The sequence below is a fragment of the Aulonocara stuartgranti genome, assembly GCF_965226115.1.
Source record: "Aulonocara stuartgranti genome assembly, chromosome: 19".
NCBI classification, from domain to species: domain Eukaryota; kingdom Metazoa; phylum Chordata; class Actinopteri; order Cichliformes; family Cichlidae; genus Aulonocara; species Aulonocara stuartgranti.
In genome coordinates this window covers 21,060,075-21,076,553 of record NC_138955.1, presented here as the reverse complement: position 1 = coordinate 21,076,553, position 16,479 = coordinate 21,060,075, and the positions used below count along the sequence as shown (strand labels likewise).

At 42.9% G+C, this 16,479-nt stretch overlaps 2 protein-coding genes across 4 annotated transcripts in view; one reads left to right on the top strand and one right to left on the bottom strand.

The window, feature by feature from the left end:
* Positions 1–3,313: 3,313 nt before the first annotated feature.
* Positions 3,314–4,178, bottom strand: LOC309694844 (interferon-gamma-inducible GTPase 10-like; the record flags this gene model as incomplete). The annotated part of the gene is made up of 2 exons (XM_082515086.1): positions 3,314–3,489; positions 3,623–4,178. The coding sequence occupies 2 exons, from the start codon at positions 4,176–4,178 to the stop codon at positions 3,314–3,316; spliced, it is 732 nt and encodes a 243-aa protein (XP_082371212.1).
* Positions 4,179–8,693: 4,515 nt separating this feature from the next.
* The window catches only part of LOC309695837 (uncharacterized protein), a 55,391-nt gene continuing 47,605 nt past the window's right edge, over positions 8,694–16,479 (top strand). The window contains exon 1 of one of the 3 annotated variants that reach the window (XM_082516750.1): positions 8,694–9,195. In XM_082516750.1, coding sequence (XP_082372876.1) covers positions 8,846–9,195 — 350 coding nt within the window. In that variant the 5' untranslated portion in view covers positions 8,694–8,845. The remainder of the gene's footprint in view (positions 9,196–16,479) is intronic. The other 2 variants (XM_082516749.1, XM_082516751.1) reach the window with 2 other exon arrangements.

Here is a 16,479-nt window from a genome sequence, read left to right as displayed (position 1 = left end):
GGCAGTCAACGTAAGTTTTTCAATTGTGAATGAGTTAATAAATTGTTCTTGATAAACATTTTTACCATTTATGTCTCTATTGAAGAAGTGTTTTAAATGAAATATATTTTAACATAGAGAGTTCTTCAGCTCTCTCAGCATTGGTGAGTTGGACACACTGTTATCTCTGAACAGTCTTTGAGCAAATTAGTGAAAATTCATGAATCTGCAGTCTGTCACAACTTTGTTTTTTTTTAATGTTTCTAAATTCTCATTCTTTGGTTTACATAAAAATATAAAACAATTTTACTGAGATCTGAAACATTTGGACCTCAAACTATGTCCTGTTCCAGGATAATAATTGCTGAGTTTATTCTGTTATTTGATATTTTTGTTATTTAATTATTAGTTTTAGTCTTTTTAAGAAGACTCTAAAAGAATCTGATGGCGCTTTGTGTTCACTTTAAAAATAAGATGATTTCACTTTTTCTTAATCACTTTGGCTCATTTCTCACAGCAGAAAAATAATTCTCACCACTCTTCCTGCACTTCTCCAAACAGTTTTTCATAACACAGTCACCTTTGCAAAAGACACTCCAACAATCTAAACCATTTTCAGGTTTGGCTAAACTGCAATAAAATCTGAAGTCTTTACAGTTTTCATCATCTTAATATCAAAAATGTTCTTTTACATTCTTTATGCAGAGTGTATTTAGTTACTTTGTTACCTGCCGGACCAGTGGTTGGCCACCTGGACTGTTTTGCCAAAAAACCCTCCAATATCGTTGAATTACAACACTACACAGTGCTGTAAGAGACTCATTGCCAGCAAACAGGGCTGGACTGGGACAAAAACATCGGCCCGGGCATTTTGACTAGAGACTGGCCCGCCAGGTATTATAGGACAAACCATAAAGCCTTTGAATGAAAACAAACGCTGTATATATATCTATATATATATATATACGCTGTCTTGTTGGTATATATATATATTTCTTAAACCTACACCATCCTCCCTATTCTGGTATTCTAAACAGTACTTGGCCAAAACCCAAAGACTGCTTGGTCCAGTTAACCTTCTGAACTATCTACAACACATGGTGGAAACCTGAAATTAAGACAGAGAAGACTAGAGGTGAGACATGATCATTACTGAATATTAAAAATAATAAATGACAGATTTAGATATATTTTCATAAACCATTCATTTGCCACATCAATAAACAGCATGGTAGGGCAAATATTTTTTCTAACATGGCAACCTTTAAAAAGTGAAAGGAGACAGAAAGACAGGTGAGAAAGAATAAAACTTAACTGACTTTTTGATGGCATTTTACACACAGTACTGGTACAGAATCTAGAAAATGTGGGAAAATACTGGCATCATGTACAGTACTTACTTCTGAAGAAATTATGATGGGACCCTGAAAAAAAATTACTACGTACAATAATGGATTTCTATATATTTTACACCAGATAAAAACTTTGGTTGTAAGATCCAGATAGTTATTTATTAAAGCTAGACATTTCAAATGCGAATAAGAAAATAAAGTATTTCTTTGTGCCCCCCTCTCCCTGTTAATGCCCCACCTGCCCCCTGGCAAAACTTTGCTAGATCCGCCCCTGTACAGTTACCAGCTGTCAGCTACAAAAGGATCCTGGTGTTCTCTAGCAAATCGAGACTATCTCTCCTGGGGATGGGTATCGAAACCTTGTTGAGAACCGGTTCCCATTGATTTAATTCCTTGGAATTGTTTGCCATTTTTGCAAACGATTCACTTATCGATTCCAGTCGCCCCGAATGATGTCACCACGTTGCATCATTTACCTGGCAGGAAAGCGGCTCAAACGCTCAAATGTTTGGTTATACTTTATGAGAACGGATGACAACAGGGCAGCTTGCAATACTTGCAAAGTAGATATTTCATCGCGTGTTTTGACCTTAAATGAATGTCGTGTTTTTAAATCGCTCCGGACTCGTGAATCTCAACCCAGCAGCAGCGGTAACGTTTGCACGTCCTCTCCCGTTAATGCGACAGGTAAATAATCAACTAACAGTGCATATTATGTTAGCGCGATCTGCCTTATTACAAAACCTGCCATTACTGTGCATTTAGGTGACCATGATGAGACAGACAGACAGAGTCTGGCTCAGATGCTGGCAGTTCTCGCTGCAGTCTACCGGTAGCGTCTCCTTTCAAGCCAGGATAGACGAATGTCACCAAGCAGTGACTAAGTTTGTGGTAAAAGGCTTGCACCCATTTGCCACAGCAGATGATTTTCAGTAAGTGAATGTGTTTAATTGTAGGCAGGGACATTACTGGATATTCTTGTGTAATTGCTACAGAAGAATATTTATTTTATTATTTTACATTTACAATTTTTTTCCTGGGGACCCTGTGATAGGGAGCTGAGTGTAAAAGCGAAGCTCTCAATTTACCGGTCGATCTACGTCCCTACCCTCACCTATGGCCATGAGCTGTGGGTAGTGACCGAAAGAACGAGATCGCGGATACAAGCGGCAGAAATGAGCTTCCTCCGAAGGGTGGCTGGCCTCTCCCTTAGAGATAGGGTGAGAAGTTCGGCCATCCGGGAGGGGCTCAGAGTAGAGCAGCTGCTGCTCCACATCGAAAGGAGCCAGCTGAGGTGGTTCGGGCATCTGACAAGGATGCCCCCTGGGCGCCTCCTGGGTGAGGTGTTCCAGGCATGTCCCACCGGGAGGAGGCCCCGGGGCAGACCCAGGACACGCTGGAGAGATTATATCTCTCGGCTGGCCTGGGAACGCCTTGGTGTTCCCCCGGACAAGCTGGAGGAGGTGGCTGGGGAGAGGGAGGTCTGGGCCTCTTTGCTTAGGCTGCTGCCCCCGCGACCCGGCCTCGGATAAAGCGGATGAAGATGGATGGATGGATGGATGGATGGATGGACCCTGTGATACCCCATTGAAGAGCCGTAGGCTGGATCTCTTAAGATCTCACTGTTGGGTTTGTAAGGCCATGTTACTCCTACATTTCTGTCTTGTTCAAAGAGAAGATATAAAACAAAGTTCTGAGCTAATCGACCTTAGTGTTCTCCTTTTTTAAAAAGAATCGATAAAGAATCGAATCATTAAACAGAATCAAAAATGGAATCGGAATCGTGAAAATCTTATCAATACCCATCCCTAATCTCTCCACACCGTTACATATTCCATATCTACGGGGTACAACCCCCCTTGGTTGTGGCGTGTGGATATTTCTTTAAGACAGTATGACTTGAGTATGAGTATTGAGTATATTAAGACTTGAGTATGCTGAACAGACTCCAGTAAAGCTGTAGACAATGGCTGACAGTACAATCATACCTTGAAAGCTTCTTTCTTCTTGTTGATGATCTCGCGGCTGATACTGGGCGTGGCCAACAGCAGAGCATCTCTCTTGACTTCAGGAAGGCCGCTCTCTAAGGCTTTGTGTAAGAGGGAGAAGTCATACTGGCGGAGCTGAAACCTGGACACTAGCAGCATCCTCCAGCATCCTGCAGCCACACAGTCATAAAACTAACAGAGTTTAACTGTCCAACCGTGGCCTGAACTCTCCAACAACTGCATCACCATCATTAAATCCAGAAACTGGTCTCACTCACATAAATGATCTCATGTGACACTCACCTTGAATGCTGTCTTGTCTGATTTGCGAAAGAGTCTTCTCCACCTTAAACTCTCTCTGACTTCTTTCTTCAGCTCGTAAATCGTTGTCAATCTTTGAGCGAACAAAGTAGAACTTCTTCTCCATCCTCTGAATCTCCTGAGCGAGTTTCACGTCATTTTCTCTGAAGCGAACAGCTGAGATGATGATGAAGAAGTCAAACTTCTCAAATCCAACAAGCTCCAGGTACTCATCAGCTGGAAACTTGGTGGTGCCGATTCCAGGGAGATCCCAAAAAGTAACATTGGGATAGTTTGGATGGGGGTACGGTGCGACCTCTGAGGTGGTTTCTGTAACACCAGTAGGAGCAGCTCCCTTGTCACCATCGGACAGGTCTCTGAGAGCGTTAACAAAGGTGGATTTACCAGAGCCAGATTCTCCTGTGATGGTGATATTTAGATGGGTGTTGTTGTCCTGTAGTGACTCCATGATCTTTCCAACATCTGATGGTCTGTCGGTGTGTTGCAGAGCTTTCTTCATTTCTCTTGTAACTGATTCACGCTCAGGCTGAAGACTCATGCTGGTCCCTGATGGCTGTAGAGAAGAAACTACCCGTGTTACATTTTTGTTTTCTACAAACAGTCTAATGTAAAGACTGAAGACTGTTTCAGTGAAACATGATTTAAACTTTGTGTTTTTCCTTATTTTATTAAAACTATAATTTCCAATCTCTGTTAATCACAATATTATTTCCTTTGATCTGAAAGGTGATGTAAAATAGTTTTGTGGTCAGATTGTTTCGTATTTGTGTGTGGATTGAAGCACGCGCTTGTGAGTCCTCAACAGTTACACACAAATGATTGTACACATCGTACCTATTTGAGACAAACACGACATGTTCAGAGTAAGAACAGGTGAGATGATATCACAGTCTGTGAGGCAGACTGTGTGGAGATGAGAGAGGAGGCACAGACACACGGCGATGAGGTGGGTATTGACGAAAGGCGAGCCTTTACATTGGCTAAACAGAAATACTACAAAGCAACAACGACGGGGGGGACGGAAAAGCTAAACTAAAGAACATGAGGAAAATATAAAACATTATAAAAGCCTGGAGGAAAGCAGAGGACGAAGAACGGGATGATGAACAGATGAACCAGCAATAAACAAAGTAGACATAGGGCCGCAGAGAAGCAAAACTCAATACACTGAACGCAGGACAGGGACTATCACAATAAAACAGGAAGCATGAGACTTTCAAGATGGCGCAGACTAGACACTGAGACATGGAAACATGAGGCGAGGCACAGAGACAGAACAGAAACCAGGAACAATAAATATAATACAACAGAAAACCATCATTCAAAGAGTAAAACGTAAACTGACCGAGGACCGTCACAGTAGATACTGCAGACAGAACTTGGAAAGTTGATGGAGGTTTACCTGCGTGCTGTGCTGATGAGAAGTACTGCATGCAGCAGTGAGTCTGATGGTGGAGGTCAGTCTGTTATAGAGCTTTAGAGTGAACTCTGTTCCCACCTGTACATGTGACCTGTAGCTCCGCCCCCTGAAAACAGCTCACGATGATCTTTGCTCGTCTCTGTAGCTGTCAGCGGTTCTAAAATGATCACTGTTCTAAAACAAACATACAAACATACTGCAAACACGATCCTGCAGGGCCTGAAACACTGAAAGTGACCTGTTAGATGCTGATGGATGAGCAGCAGCTACAGGTGGAGCACAAAGAGCTGCAGAGTGACGCTGCTCATGTCAAACAGCAGAGGCCTCCTCCTGTGCTCTTCATTCCTCAGTACAACTTTGTTCACTTTCTGATGAAGAGCAGCTTCATCACAAAGTGAACAAAGTTGGAACTTTTGTGTTAGACTTGAGTTAGACACTGAATTTATTCTTTACCAACATAAAGGTATAGACCAGCATGCTGCACTCAGCCAATGATTAACAATTAATAACTGCAGTAAAACCAGGTTTTACAGCCATCTGTGTAAAGGCCATTTAGATACTTATCATAGCTTGTAGTGTGTCAGACCAACATCTATATGACAGCTGTATCACAGACAAACAGCACCACAAGCAGGGCAGAAGCATATTTACACAGAGCACCCAACAACGCTGCTCAACAACGCTGAGTGCAGGGAGTTTGAGTAAATAGGAATGACTTGTCCATAAATAAGTCACGTCCACTCTGAGGCTGGAGGATACAGAGTGTCTCCTCCGTCTATCGCTGACCAACAAGGACACATTTAATGACATTTACATTTGATTCAGTTTGATTTCACGAGCTGAGACCACATCCTCGTTTAGATTTGACCGTGACTGATAGAGAAACAGGAATTGAGAAAACAATTTGGGGAAGGCCATCACTCCTCATGGCCAGGCAGGTGTCAGTTCAGACCTGTTGTTTACCTGCCAGACAATCACCTGATCTTCCTCAGCTTTGCTGCAACATCTTCCTCCTTCTACTGGATTCTGCTTCGTTACCTCTTTGTGTTACTACAGAGTCGATATTCGGTTGCACAGCATTGCCGTTTTAACCCAACTTCGTGTGGTTGTGGTTACACCTGTTCAGGCATGTGAAGATTATATGTCACACTGATCAATTTTTACTGTACTCTTGACGTTATGGTGGCAAGATTATATTTAGTACAAATTCAATAGCAGTGGCCACGATAATTACATCCACCTGTATTAAGAACATTGGTGTAACTTTGTGCTGCACATTTGGGGGGGGGGGGGGGGGGGTCAAGATCTCTGTCTAAATAAATAAGTAAATTTGGGTAAATTCCCAGATGATTAAACATGCAACTATTTTGCTGGTAATACCTGAAATGAGTAAAGAAGATCAACAGCCTAATTATGCGAGATAATTCATTATTTTATTGGGGGAGTTATATTGGTTGGGTCTGATTATTGGGGGGGTCATAACCCCCCGTAACCCCTCTGGAATGAGTTAAAGGACTGTTCCACTGTTTAATTAAACAGTTTTGCCATCATGTGCTATTTAAGGTCTACAGTGGCCTCTTGTGGACATTTTGAGTTATTGCTGGTGCCAACAAATTGACGCTGGTGTGACTGTTTCTGTAATGATCTATGACTCCGTTGACTCCATTCAACTATCTCTGCACTGAATTAAGACTGGAAAGAACTTGGATGTAACCAGTGCTTCTGTGGGACTTTATTAAAGGCAATTAGTCCAACTCCTGAACTGCCCAGTTAGACCAGACCTGCTTACCCCAGTACTCCAGCATGTTGGTGCTGTCACACACATTATGTACTTGGTCTTAATGTCTCATTTCTGCAGAGACTCTCTGACAGCATGTTGTGCTGTTCACCACTGTCTGCATCAAAAAACCTCCTGAAGGCCCCACAGCTGCACTGACGGCAGCAGAGGAAGCACACAGTGACTGCAGCATCAGTGGCCCTCTCTTCCACAGCAACCTACAAAGACTTTATGATCATCATGCCTCCTGATGATGTTCAGGAAGTGCTTTTGAAAAAGTTCTGGATCTGAACACCTCAGTGCAGTGATCAGTGTATCAGAGGCCTCGGCATCATTCTCTCTGATCAGCCCAGAAACAACAGAGTCAATCCCAGTTTTGAAATCCATCCATCTTCCGGGAATCTGTACACTCAAGTTTCAGCTGATGAGTACCTGCTGAAAAAGTCTTTTGTGTCTCAGAGACGACAGCGATGTCAGTCCTGAGGTAAGAATGAGAGAGTTCAGTACAAAATCAGAGAGGTGCGTTCAAGGTGAGCTTCTCATCTGTTCACTTGTATCTGTGTGTGATCAATATTTGGACTTAAGTGTAAAAATATTCACACTTAAGTTTAAATGTCTTCAATATAATATCTATTTATATATAATCGACCATTAAAAAGCATCTCTTGTATAACAGGTGCAGGTCGTGGACTCCTGCATTGAGTTTATTTCAGCCCCAGAGGTTGGCACTCTGACTCTTTTTGGGCTCATGCTGCTGCTGTGGAGGTCAGAGTGCGCGACACGAGGAAGCTGATGGCTTCACACTCAGTCATGAACTGTCCAAAGAGAGTTTCTTTGGCTCTCGGAGCAGGCGGACGCATCTTTCCCCTCTCTCTCCCTTATCGTCCCTGCTGCTGCTTCTATGTGTTCGTCTCGTCTCGTCTAACTCTAACCCTCAAAGAGTTTCTCAGTCTTGTTCTTTAAAACCTAAAGAATTATGGATTTGATCAACTGGTCCCGTAACGGAATTGACAGCTTCCTGGGCTTGGGAGAGCCCGATTGTCCTGCGGAGACATTTGCTGCCGGATACTCGATGCTCGGTTGGGTCGTGTGTCTGGTGACACTCTCGATGGAAGACATTGAACGACATCTACCAATTTGGAACCACAATAACAGAGTTCTGGCTGAACGGAGCTGGCTCAGACCCGGCTTATCGAAGAACAAGCAGCGGCTATAGCTGTTTGAAATCCCACAAGGCTGCCCGACATGATAGACGATTGGCTGTGAGTACTCAGACTGTGTTTTGAACGCCATATGGATACGATTGAGATATTGAGATAACTGGTGACCAGTGACGAACATTAGGCCAACTGTGGAAATTGGATGCAGTTGTTCGCACTAAACCCAAACATTCACCATCTTCACTCATGCAGCTATCCCACTGGCGCCAGCTGAAGGCCTGCCAAGGTGGAAGCTGATTGGAACAACAAACTTTCATATTTTTAATTAGCATTAAAAGTTGCACTTCCTGTAGCATCCACCGGAGGCTCCAGCAGTGAGTCAGTCCCACAGTTTAAACTTCACAGCAGAAAGAAACACGTTCAGTCTGATTTAAAAAAGAAAAACCTGATTTGGTCTCTGTAGATAATTTCTACCTTTATGACACATGTTTGTTTATTTTTTTAAAGTCATCTGTTTAAAGTTCAACTTTATTGTAAAGTTTCAAACATATAAAAATTACAGTTGGTGATGGTGCCTACTTCCATCTTTTATATACAGTCTATGATAGGCGCGCAGAGAGAGAATAACAATAAAATATGATTTTATTTGAACTGTCAAAGTCTGAGGTGCAGTCTTGTGTTTTCCTTTTGAGGATCTCTTATTGGTTCACCTTTCTACCTGATTGCGCGCACCCGGTGTGGGCACGTCCGTGCGCTCGCGGTAACCCGCTCTGCAGGTTCGCCCGGAGAGTCAGTGCCTGAGTGCTCCTGCAGCGAGCAGCTGTGCTCCTGCTCACACAGCGGACACCATGAATAAGTCCAGCACGCTCAAAGTCCGGAAACTATTCAGCCTCAAATCACCGGAGAAGGAGAAGAAGGAGCTGAAGAGGTCGGGGTCCCTCAAAGATGTAGTGGGTGCAGGGACCAACCCCGCGGACATCCCGGGGGGGCTACCCTGGAGCCCCGGCTCTCTCAGCCCGGGAGACAACCCGACTCTACCCGGGGACTCTTCACTCAATTCCCCGAAAGAAAAGAAGAAACGGCGGCTGCTGCCGTTCAAGCTGAAACGGAAGAAATCCAAAGACAAAGACCGAGGAGGAGGAGGAGGAGAGGTGTTCTTCCCTGACACCGATGAGCTGGAGAGCTTCAGCAGCTACAAGTAAGACAGGAACTTTCACTGAAGTTATTCTGAGCGTTCAGACTTCAGCTGTAAGCGGAGGTCACACAGTCCGCAGTGATGCAGCTTTGAACGCGCGCTGATGCAGGTCACAGTGCCAGACAGTGTTCTGTTTAGCCCACATGTGGCACACACGGGAGCTCCTTACCCGGGTTAGATTTGCACTGTCCCACATCCATGTTTGTTTTTGTTTTTCGTTATTTCACAGATTCACGTGTTTATATTATGATCATGTTTGTGCTTTCCAAAATAACAGACATGTCTCTGTCCCACATCTGCATCTTTGGACACATTTGGGTCAAACGTAGTGGAGATTAGGCCAAAGTATGTCTGTTATCTGGCATCTGTCTCTTTAATGTTTTTAGATTTGCTCACATTTAGACTAATTTAATCTATTTGAAGATTTAATTGTGATCCAAGGCATCAGGGCAGCCTGTTGGTAAGCAGCCTGTACTGTAAGTAATGCTTGAATATATTGATCTTCTGTATATCGATCTAAAATCTAAATAAGACCCCCGGTGCCTGGCTTTGGCCCCTCACTGTCCCAGGACCTCGCTGTTGGTAGTTACAGCTCTGTGTTTGCAGAAGCGAGGGAGCTGCTGAAGTGAGCGTCTCAGAGTGGCTGTTTACCGCCTCTGGCGCTTTTTTGAAATCAGAACGCAGCAGCTCTGAGCTGAGCTAGTTTAGTCATGCACGGCTTTGTGTGCATCACCAGAAAAATGTCGAGGGAGTTAAACAGGCACCGCAGGAGAAAGGTGGAGGTTGTGTTGTAGAAATATGCAGATTAAATGGTTAATTTGACACACGAGGTCTTCTCTGTGTGGGACTGTGATGAGTGACTGACCCGTGCCCTCAAATAACTCATTCAAACTCAAACTCTTCAGGTCAAGGTGGGCCTGGGGTGGTACTGACCCCCTTGTACTCCAGCACTCAGTGGAATAAAACTGATTTTGCTTCATTAGCTAACATTTACGGAGCAGCCACGTTTCCTAATGCATGTTTATGGAGTTATTATAACACGGACCTTTGTCTGAGAGGATGGTAGTGAATCTGTGGCACCCTGCTGGTCTAGTTCTTGCTCGCCTTGAGTAGCTCTACGAGCAGTTATCCCCTCTGAGTCACTGCTCCTGGTTAAATTAGAGTTTCAAAGATAAACCACTCGACCTCAAGTGGTTACGATGACTTTCCAGCTCTTTATTTAACCCGGATATTTCTGTTCTCTGTCTTTTCTCTTAAGCACGCTGATGGTTGGAGCTCTGAGCTGTTGTTGTTGCACATTGTCAGGTTACCTGCAGCATGTTTGTTGTGAGACAGTAATTAGAAAACATTAAAAACCTGCCGTGCAGGGCATGACACGTTTACCTGTGAAGTCCAAATATAGATGGTGCTCGCCACATTGTCTAAGAAAGTACTGAGTAACGAGACGAACTGAATAAAGCTTCATCCTGATCGTTGTTATGATGTAAACTAAATCAGGCCGTTCGTGCTGCTGAGTGTTTGGTTGGATGATCAGTAGGATCTGATTGTTCACCATCAGGAGCTGAAGTGTTAACGAAGCCTGTTTTTGTCTCTGTAGATAATCTCAGGCGATTTGTTTTATAAGTCACCTGTTTAACTTGGAATAAGACTTGGGGGCGTGGCCACATTATCTGATCAATAACATGGCAGCTGTGCTAACAGACCTGAGCTCCAGTTTGTCTCCAACAGTCTCCATAACCACACTGATGTGATAAAGATGAGCACCATCCTCTTCGTCAGACCTGGGTATGGTGCAGCATCCGGCCCTCGCGCTCCGTGTGAGGTTAAAGTGAAACTAAGGTTCAAACATAATCCAAACCACGCAGCATATTAATGACTGACCTCGTGCTATGATGGATCCTCTCAGACGTTCTTGGCTGAAGTTTGGTTTGTTTTCATTGTCTTCTTCCTGTCATGTGACGGCGTTTGTCTCGTGCTGTCAGGGACCCTCGACATGAAGTTCAACCCCGTCCTCTGTCTGCCCTGTTCTCATGTGCTTATAGCTCTGTGGCTGATAACAACTTTGCACATTATTGTGACTCAGGTTTTCTTTCTAGTTCATTTTGAATGTTTATATCATCTTTACATGGAAACTATCAAACATCCTGCGAATCTCATAATCCTCTACCATGCATGTCTAACATCTGGAGAACAGAAACACTGATCGTTTTATTAGAGCTGAAAGAATCTGGATCATTTTTAACTCAAACTTTGGCCTTTGGGAGCTGAATGTACTTGGACCCGGATATAATAATGAAGTAATTCCCCTGCCTTTAAATGAAGCCTGCACACCTGTCTCACAGGTGGATTCTGAAGAAGAGGACAGACTTTGGTATTTTTCCTCTCGACACTAAAGCTTTCCAAGTTCCTCGTGTTTCTCTCTGACTCTGAACAGGCTGCGACTTCCTGCTTCCTCCAACCAACATGAAAGTTTCAAAGTGCTGCTCTGGTTACAGATTCCAGCAGGAATTCATCAGCACTCGGATACAGGTCTCATCTGTCATCATAAACATACCAGGGTCTGCACGGTGATCTCACTGCAAGGCAATCTATCACTGACAGCTTCACATTGTTTCTGTAACAGGTGAAGAGTGCAGGTCACGTTTAGACGAAGGCTTCAGGTGTGGATGTCACGGCAATCCTTCACCCGGCTTTCCTCTCGGACTGATTCAGGGATTATATTTTATCCTCACATGCAGACATGATTCACGAGTGACCTGCATGTTTCCTCCTCATACATTCGTCTCATGTCTGTTTTGGGATGAGTTTTGAGGATCCACGAGGATCCAAAATCAGGAGAGGTTATTCAGGAAAAACAGCCACAGCACATCTAAGTTATTCCTCTGCTTCTGTCGTGTTTACATCAGAGGATAAAAATGCATCTATCCTAAAACCTGCAGCTGTGTACCTGCCGCAGTCACCACGATGTCTGTAGAGAGATTACACAGTCCTTAAGAATCGTAAACATCTCAGCTCATCACTTCCTTTCATCATGGCGGCGTTTTTGTGACAGCAGCAGAGCAGTGACATGATGACATGAAGCACCAGAGTCACACGCCGGCCTCTTCTCTGCTCTGTTTCGATGTCGCATTGATGCTGAAACCTCTGTAGGACAGATATGCATCACTGCAGTTATCCTGCTGATTCAGTCAGAAAGCTCCACCAGGTGTCTGTGAGAACTGATCTGTTCATTTCAGTTCTATGTTGGTTTACTGTGCCATACAATAGATGGACTGACTGTGAAGATCACCGATGTTGGCGTCTTGTCACTCTGGATGTGACAAATCGGCGTATCTGGCTGTGAAACTGGACACGCCTCCTTTTTGAAACAAAGCATAACCAAAACTTACTAAATGGATTCGACGTGCGGAGGCGTTTCAAACCTGCCAGACAGAAAATGTTCTCAGTCGTTTCTACAAACCAGAGAAAACCAGGGAGAAAAAGACTCTCCAAACACACTGAAAGCAGATGAGTTCTGATGGAGTCAGAAAAGCAAAGTTTAAGTTGAGTTTGATGTTTCCTTAAATATAAAAGAACAGTTTTGAAGGAATAAACCTTCTTTTATCTTTGCAGATATAAAAAGACGAGATCTAGATCCTGGAAAAGCATCAGGAATCAGAAAGAACTGAGCCTATAAACAGAATCAACAGTCGCTGAGTTATCTCTAAAATCTGATCTGTACATTTGTCTGTGTGGAGTTTCATGCTCGCAGCGTCCTGAGGCGATCTGATCTTGCAGACTGGATGAAGGCGTCACGCCCTTCAGTGGGAGCCGCTCGCACTGAGCGCACAGCTTGATGTGAGGGCGTGGAGGTTTGACGCCAGCGTGAGCGAGCCCTGTGGTCTCAGTGCAGGATTTAACAAGTAAACCAGGCCGATGCACACACTCGTAGCTGCTTGTAGATCGAGGTGAATTTTTGTGACTCATCAGTTTGTGTAGTTTTGTAATGACGACTAATCTTTCTGGGAAACGAGTTTGTTTTTTCTGTGTTTAATTCATCGTCACTGAGATGATTCTGATGTTTGTTGTTGTTTCTGAGGATAAAGATGCTTCTCATAAATCTGATCGATTTACTGGGACTAAAGATCTTTATCAAACACGACTGAGTCACCACCTCATGACTCGTGCACAGCAGGGATGTGCTCGGAGAGCTGACTACATCTTTAAATGCTGCTTTGTTTGCTCGTTGGCACCAGAAATACTCGGCTGAGTGTTTTACTGTTATTTCATTGATGTACATCAGCAGATTTGACATTAACAGCCAAGATAACCTGTGATGTAAGAAAATAAAGAGTGGTTGTGTGTCGGCTTTGTCAGAATAAACTGGAACATCGCAAAGAAACCAGAGCTGCTGCTAAGGTTAGCCTGATTCTGCAGGCTTGTGTGCGTGTTTGCAACGTCATACATGACACATGTTACAGAAACATTTACAACGATTGATGAAGAACTGATTAAAATTCCTAAATACTTTATGAAACACACAAATATTTAAAGTTTGCTAAATTTTAATGTTTCCTGAGAATTTTGTCTTTTAGTTTGATCAAAAAGTCATTTTTTTTTCTCTCTCATTTAAACAAATGAGCGTCCCTGTGTTCAGAGTTTAACACGCTGCAGCCAAATCTTTTGTTTTAAAGTTGGAAAATCAGAAGTTTGAGCTCAGTGTTTCCTTATTCTTGTTGATTTGCTGCATTTCTAGTTTGGATTTAGTTTTTCTCTCTACACATGGCACGGTCTGTTCACTGTCACTTCCTGCTCCTTCTTTTGCTGTTATTTTTCAGACTGACTGGAAGACAGAAAATCGTAGGTCCATAGATTCCCTGCAGAGGTATCGATTAAGCTTAAAGGCTGTAATGTGTGGTTTTTTTTTTTTGGTTTTTTTTCTAGAGGAAGGTAATCCAGATTAGAAACGTCAGACTATAATTCTGACTTGTAGTAAAACCATCTGAACCTCAGATTTTACGATGTGTAAACCCTCAGGTGTACCCGAGAGAGGTGAGAGCGTGATTTGTGGATTAGTCAGTACATCTCGGTTCTGAGTTTTAAGTTTCACAAAATTGCTGTATCAGCAGATAGTGTTAGGCCACACCCCCAGCGAACACAGAAACTAAAACCGCTGCTGTGGACGCAGGGTTACTCACCTCAAAGAATCAGTTTGGGGTGAAGTCTGATTAGTTTCTCATCTTTTTTTCTTCAGTGATGTTAGAAATAGTTTCATGCTGTTGTCGTCCTTCATCCAAGGACGACAACAGCATTGGGTCAGTGCAGTACAGCGGTCGTGGTAGCAGCTGTGCTGAAGGCCGCAGCGAGCACTCGATCAGTGTGCAGATGATCGTTGGTGGTTCCCTGGAAATGAATCTGTCAGACTTCTGCAGAGTTTGCTGGTTGTGAGTGAGTCATGTGAAAGGCTTTTGGATGTGTTCCCATCACATGTACTGCAGTCATGTCTCTTCAGGTTTTATCGATAGTGATAATAAATCACATATTTGCTGAGAGGGGATTTCCATCTGCTTTGAATATTAAAATTCTCACTTTGGATGAGAAAATATTTCCTCTAAAGGAGGAAGAATCAAGAGCTCACAGGTGATCAGTCGATGCTGTCAGAGGCTAAATCAGGGACTTTTTTTTTTTCTTTCTAGTAAGGTCAGAGGTCACAGACGAGTGAAGCTTGAACCGTCTCTCCAGCTGAAAAGCGTCTACATGGTTGAATTTTCAGCCCTTTTCAATTATTGTACCATAATTCAGACTCCAGCATTTGCATGTTTTTCTTATACTGCATTTTATTACCTCCGACTTAATTTGACTGAAGCAAATCTTAAAGTGGGGAAAAAGTTCATAAAGCTCTAAATTATCACTCATAAATAAATATGCAGTCCTGTACCCAAACAGAGCAGGGCGATATGACAGAAATAGTTATCACGATATACATTTGAAAATTTGCAATAACAATATAACTATTGATGTAATTGACACGAGACAAAATACTTTACAACTCCACAACTTTATTAGTGCAAAAAAACCCCATCAATGTATTTTCACTTAAACAAGCAGCTGTTTTTTATGTGCATTAAAGTTATATAAAAATTTAACAGTGCAAATGCAAATTCGTTGCTGACAGTTTAACCAAAAGGCATTTCCAGTGGAAACTGGCCGACATATCCTCAGCATAACCATGTATAATATCCACAACACTTAAAAAGAGGTTATACACACAAAATACGGTAATATTATGTTGAAGCACAGTACGTATCACTCCGCCAGGCTCCTGCCTACGATAGCCGTAATGCTCCGACAATCCATCAAGCGGTGCGGCTTCGTAGCTTAGCAAAGTCGGACTAAAACATTTTGACAGATTTTCGAGCGCCGTGTACATAAAATAGTTTTGAGGTCAGTAAACACAACCAGAGTTCATACATAAGGCACACGGGATTATAAGGGGCACTGTCGATTTTCAGAAAAATCAAAGGATTGATTTTAAGTGTGCCGTATTTTCCAAACAACACTGTAATAACGTCGGCCCGCTAGCATGGGCTACCAAAAATAGTGCTTTGTTGTGTATCTGACGGACGAAAGCTAAACCAGTTCCACACCACTGAAGTTGCAGCATTTTTACAAACCAGTTCTGGTTCATCGTTTCATTCAACGATCCGCTTTCACCCTTCTCATTCTCCATCGCCGCCACGCTTTTTCCGCCATGTGCGTATGAAAACAAAGGCACTGCGCATGCGCGTTTTACCCGTATTCTATCACAATATCTCATTTTCTTATTGTTGCCCAACATTAAACCGGTGTTACTGTGAACAGCAGGATATGGCCCAGCACTAGTCCAAATATCCAGAATATTCCTGTTATTCCTATTGACTGTCTGTCAACACTGATATTTCTGCTCTGTATTAAACCACATTTACACTAACAGTAAACTACAGCACAGTAACTTACAGGTTTTTGTCTCGTGTATTCGGCTACAGTTGAACCTTTTCAGGCTTCTCCCTTCTGTCAACTTTTAATAGGTTTTTGTTTTGTTACTGGACATTTATCGTACCAACTTAATTTTGGGTTCATTTTTAAACGAGACAAGTTGAATAAATAAAATCTGATTAAATCTCACGTTTTTTTAAAGCTTCTATTTGGTCATTATTCTGTGCAAAAAGTTAAAAAACAGAAAAGAAAACAAGATTTGGAGGCTCAGACCTGAGTTTCAGCTCGCAGCTGAATGCATGCAGCACACCTGTCCACACCTGTTCATTCATA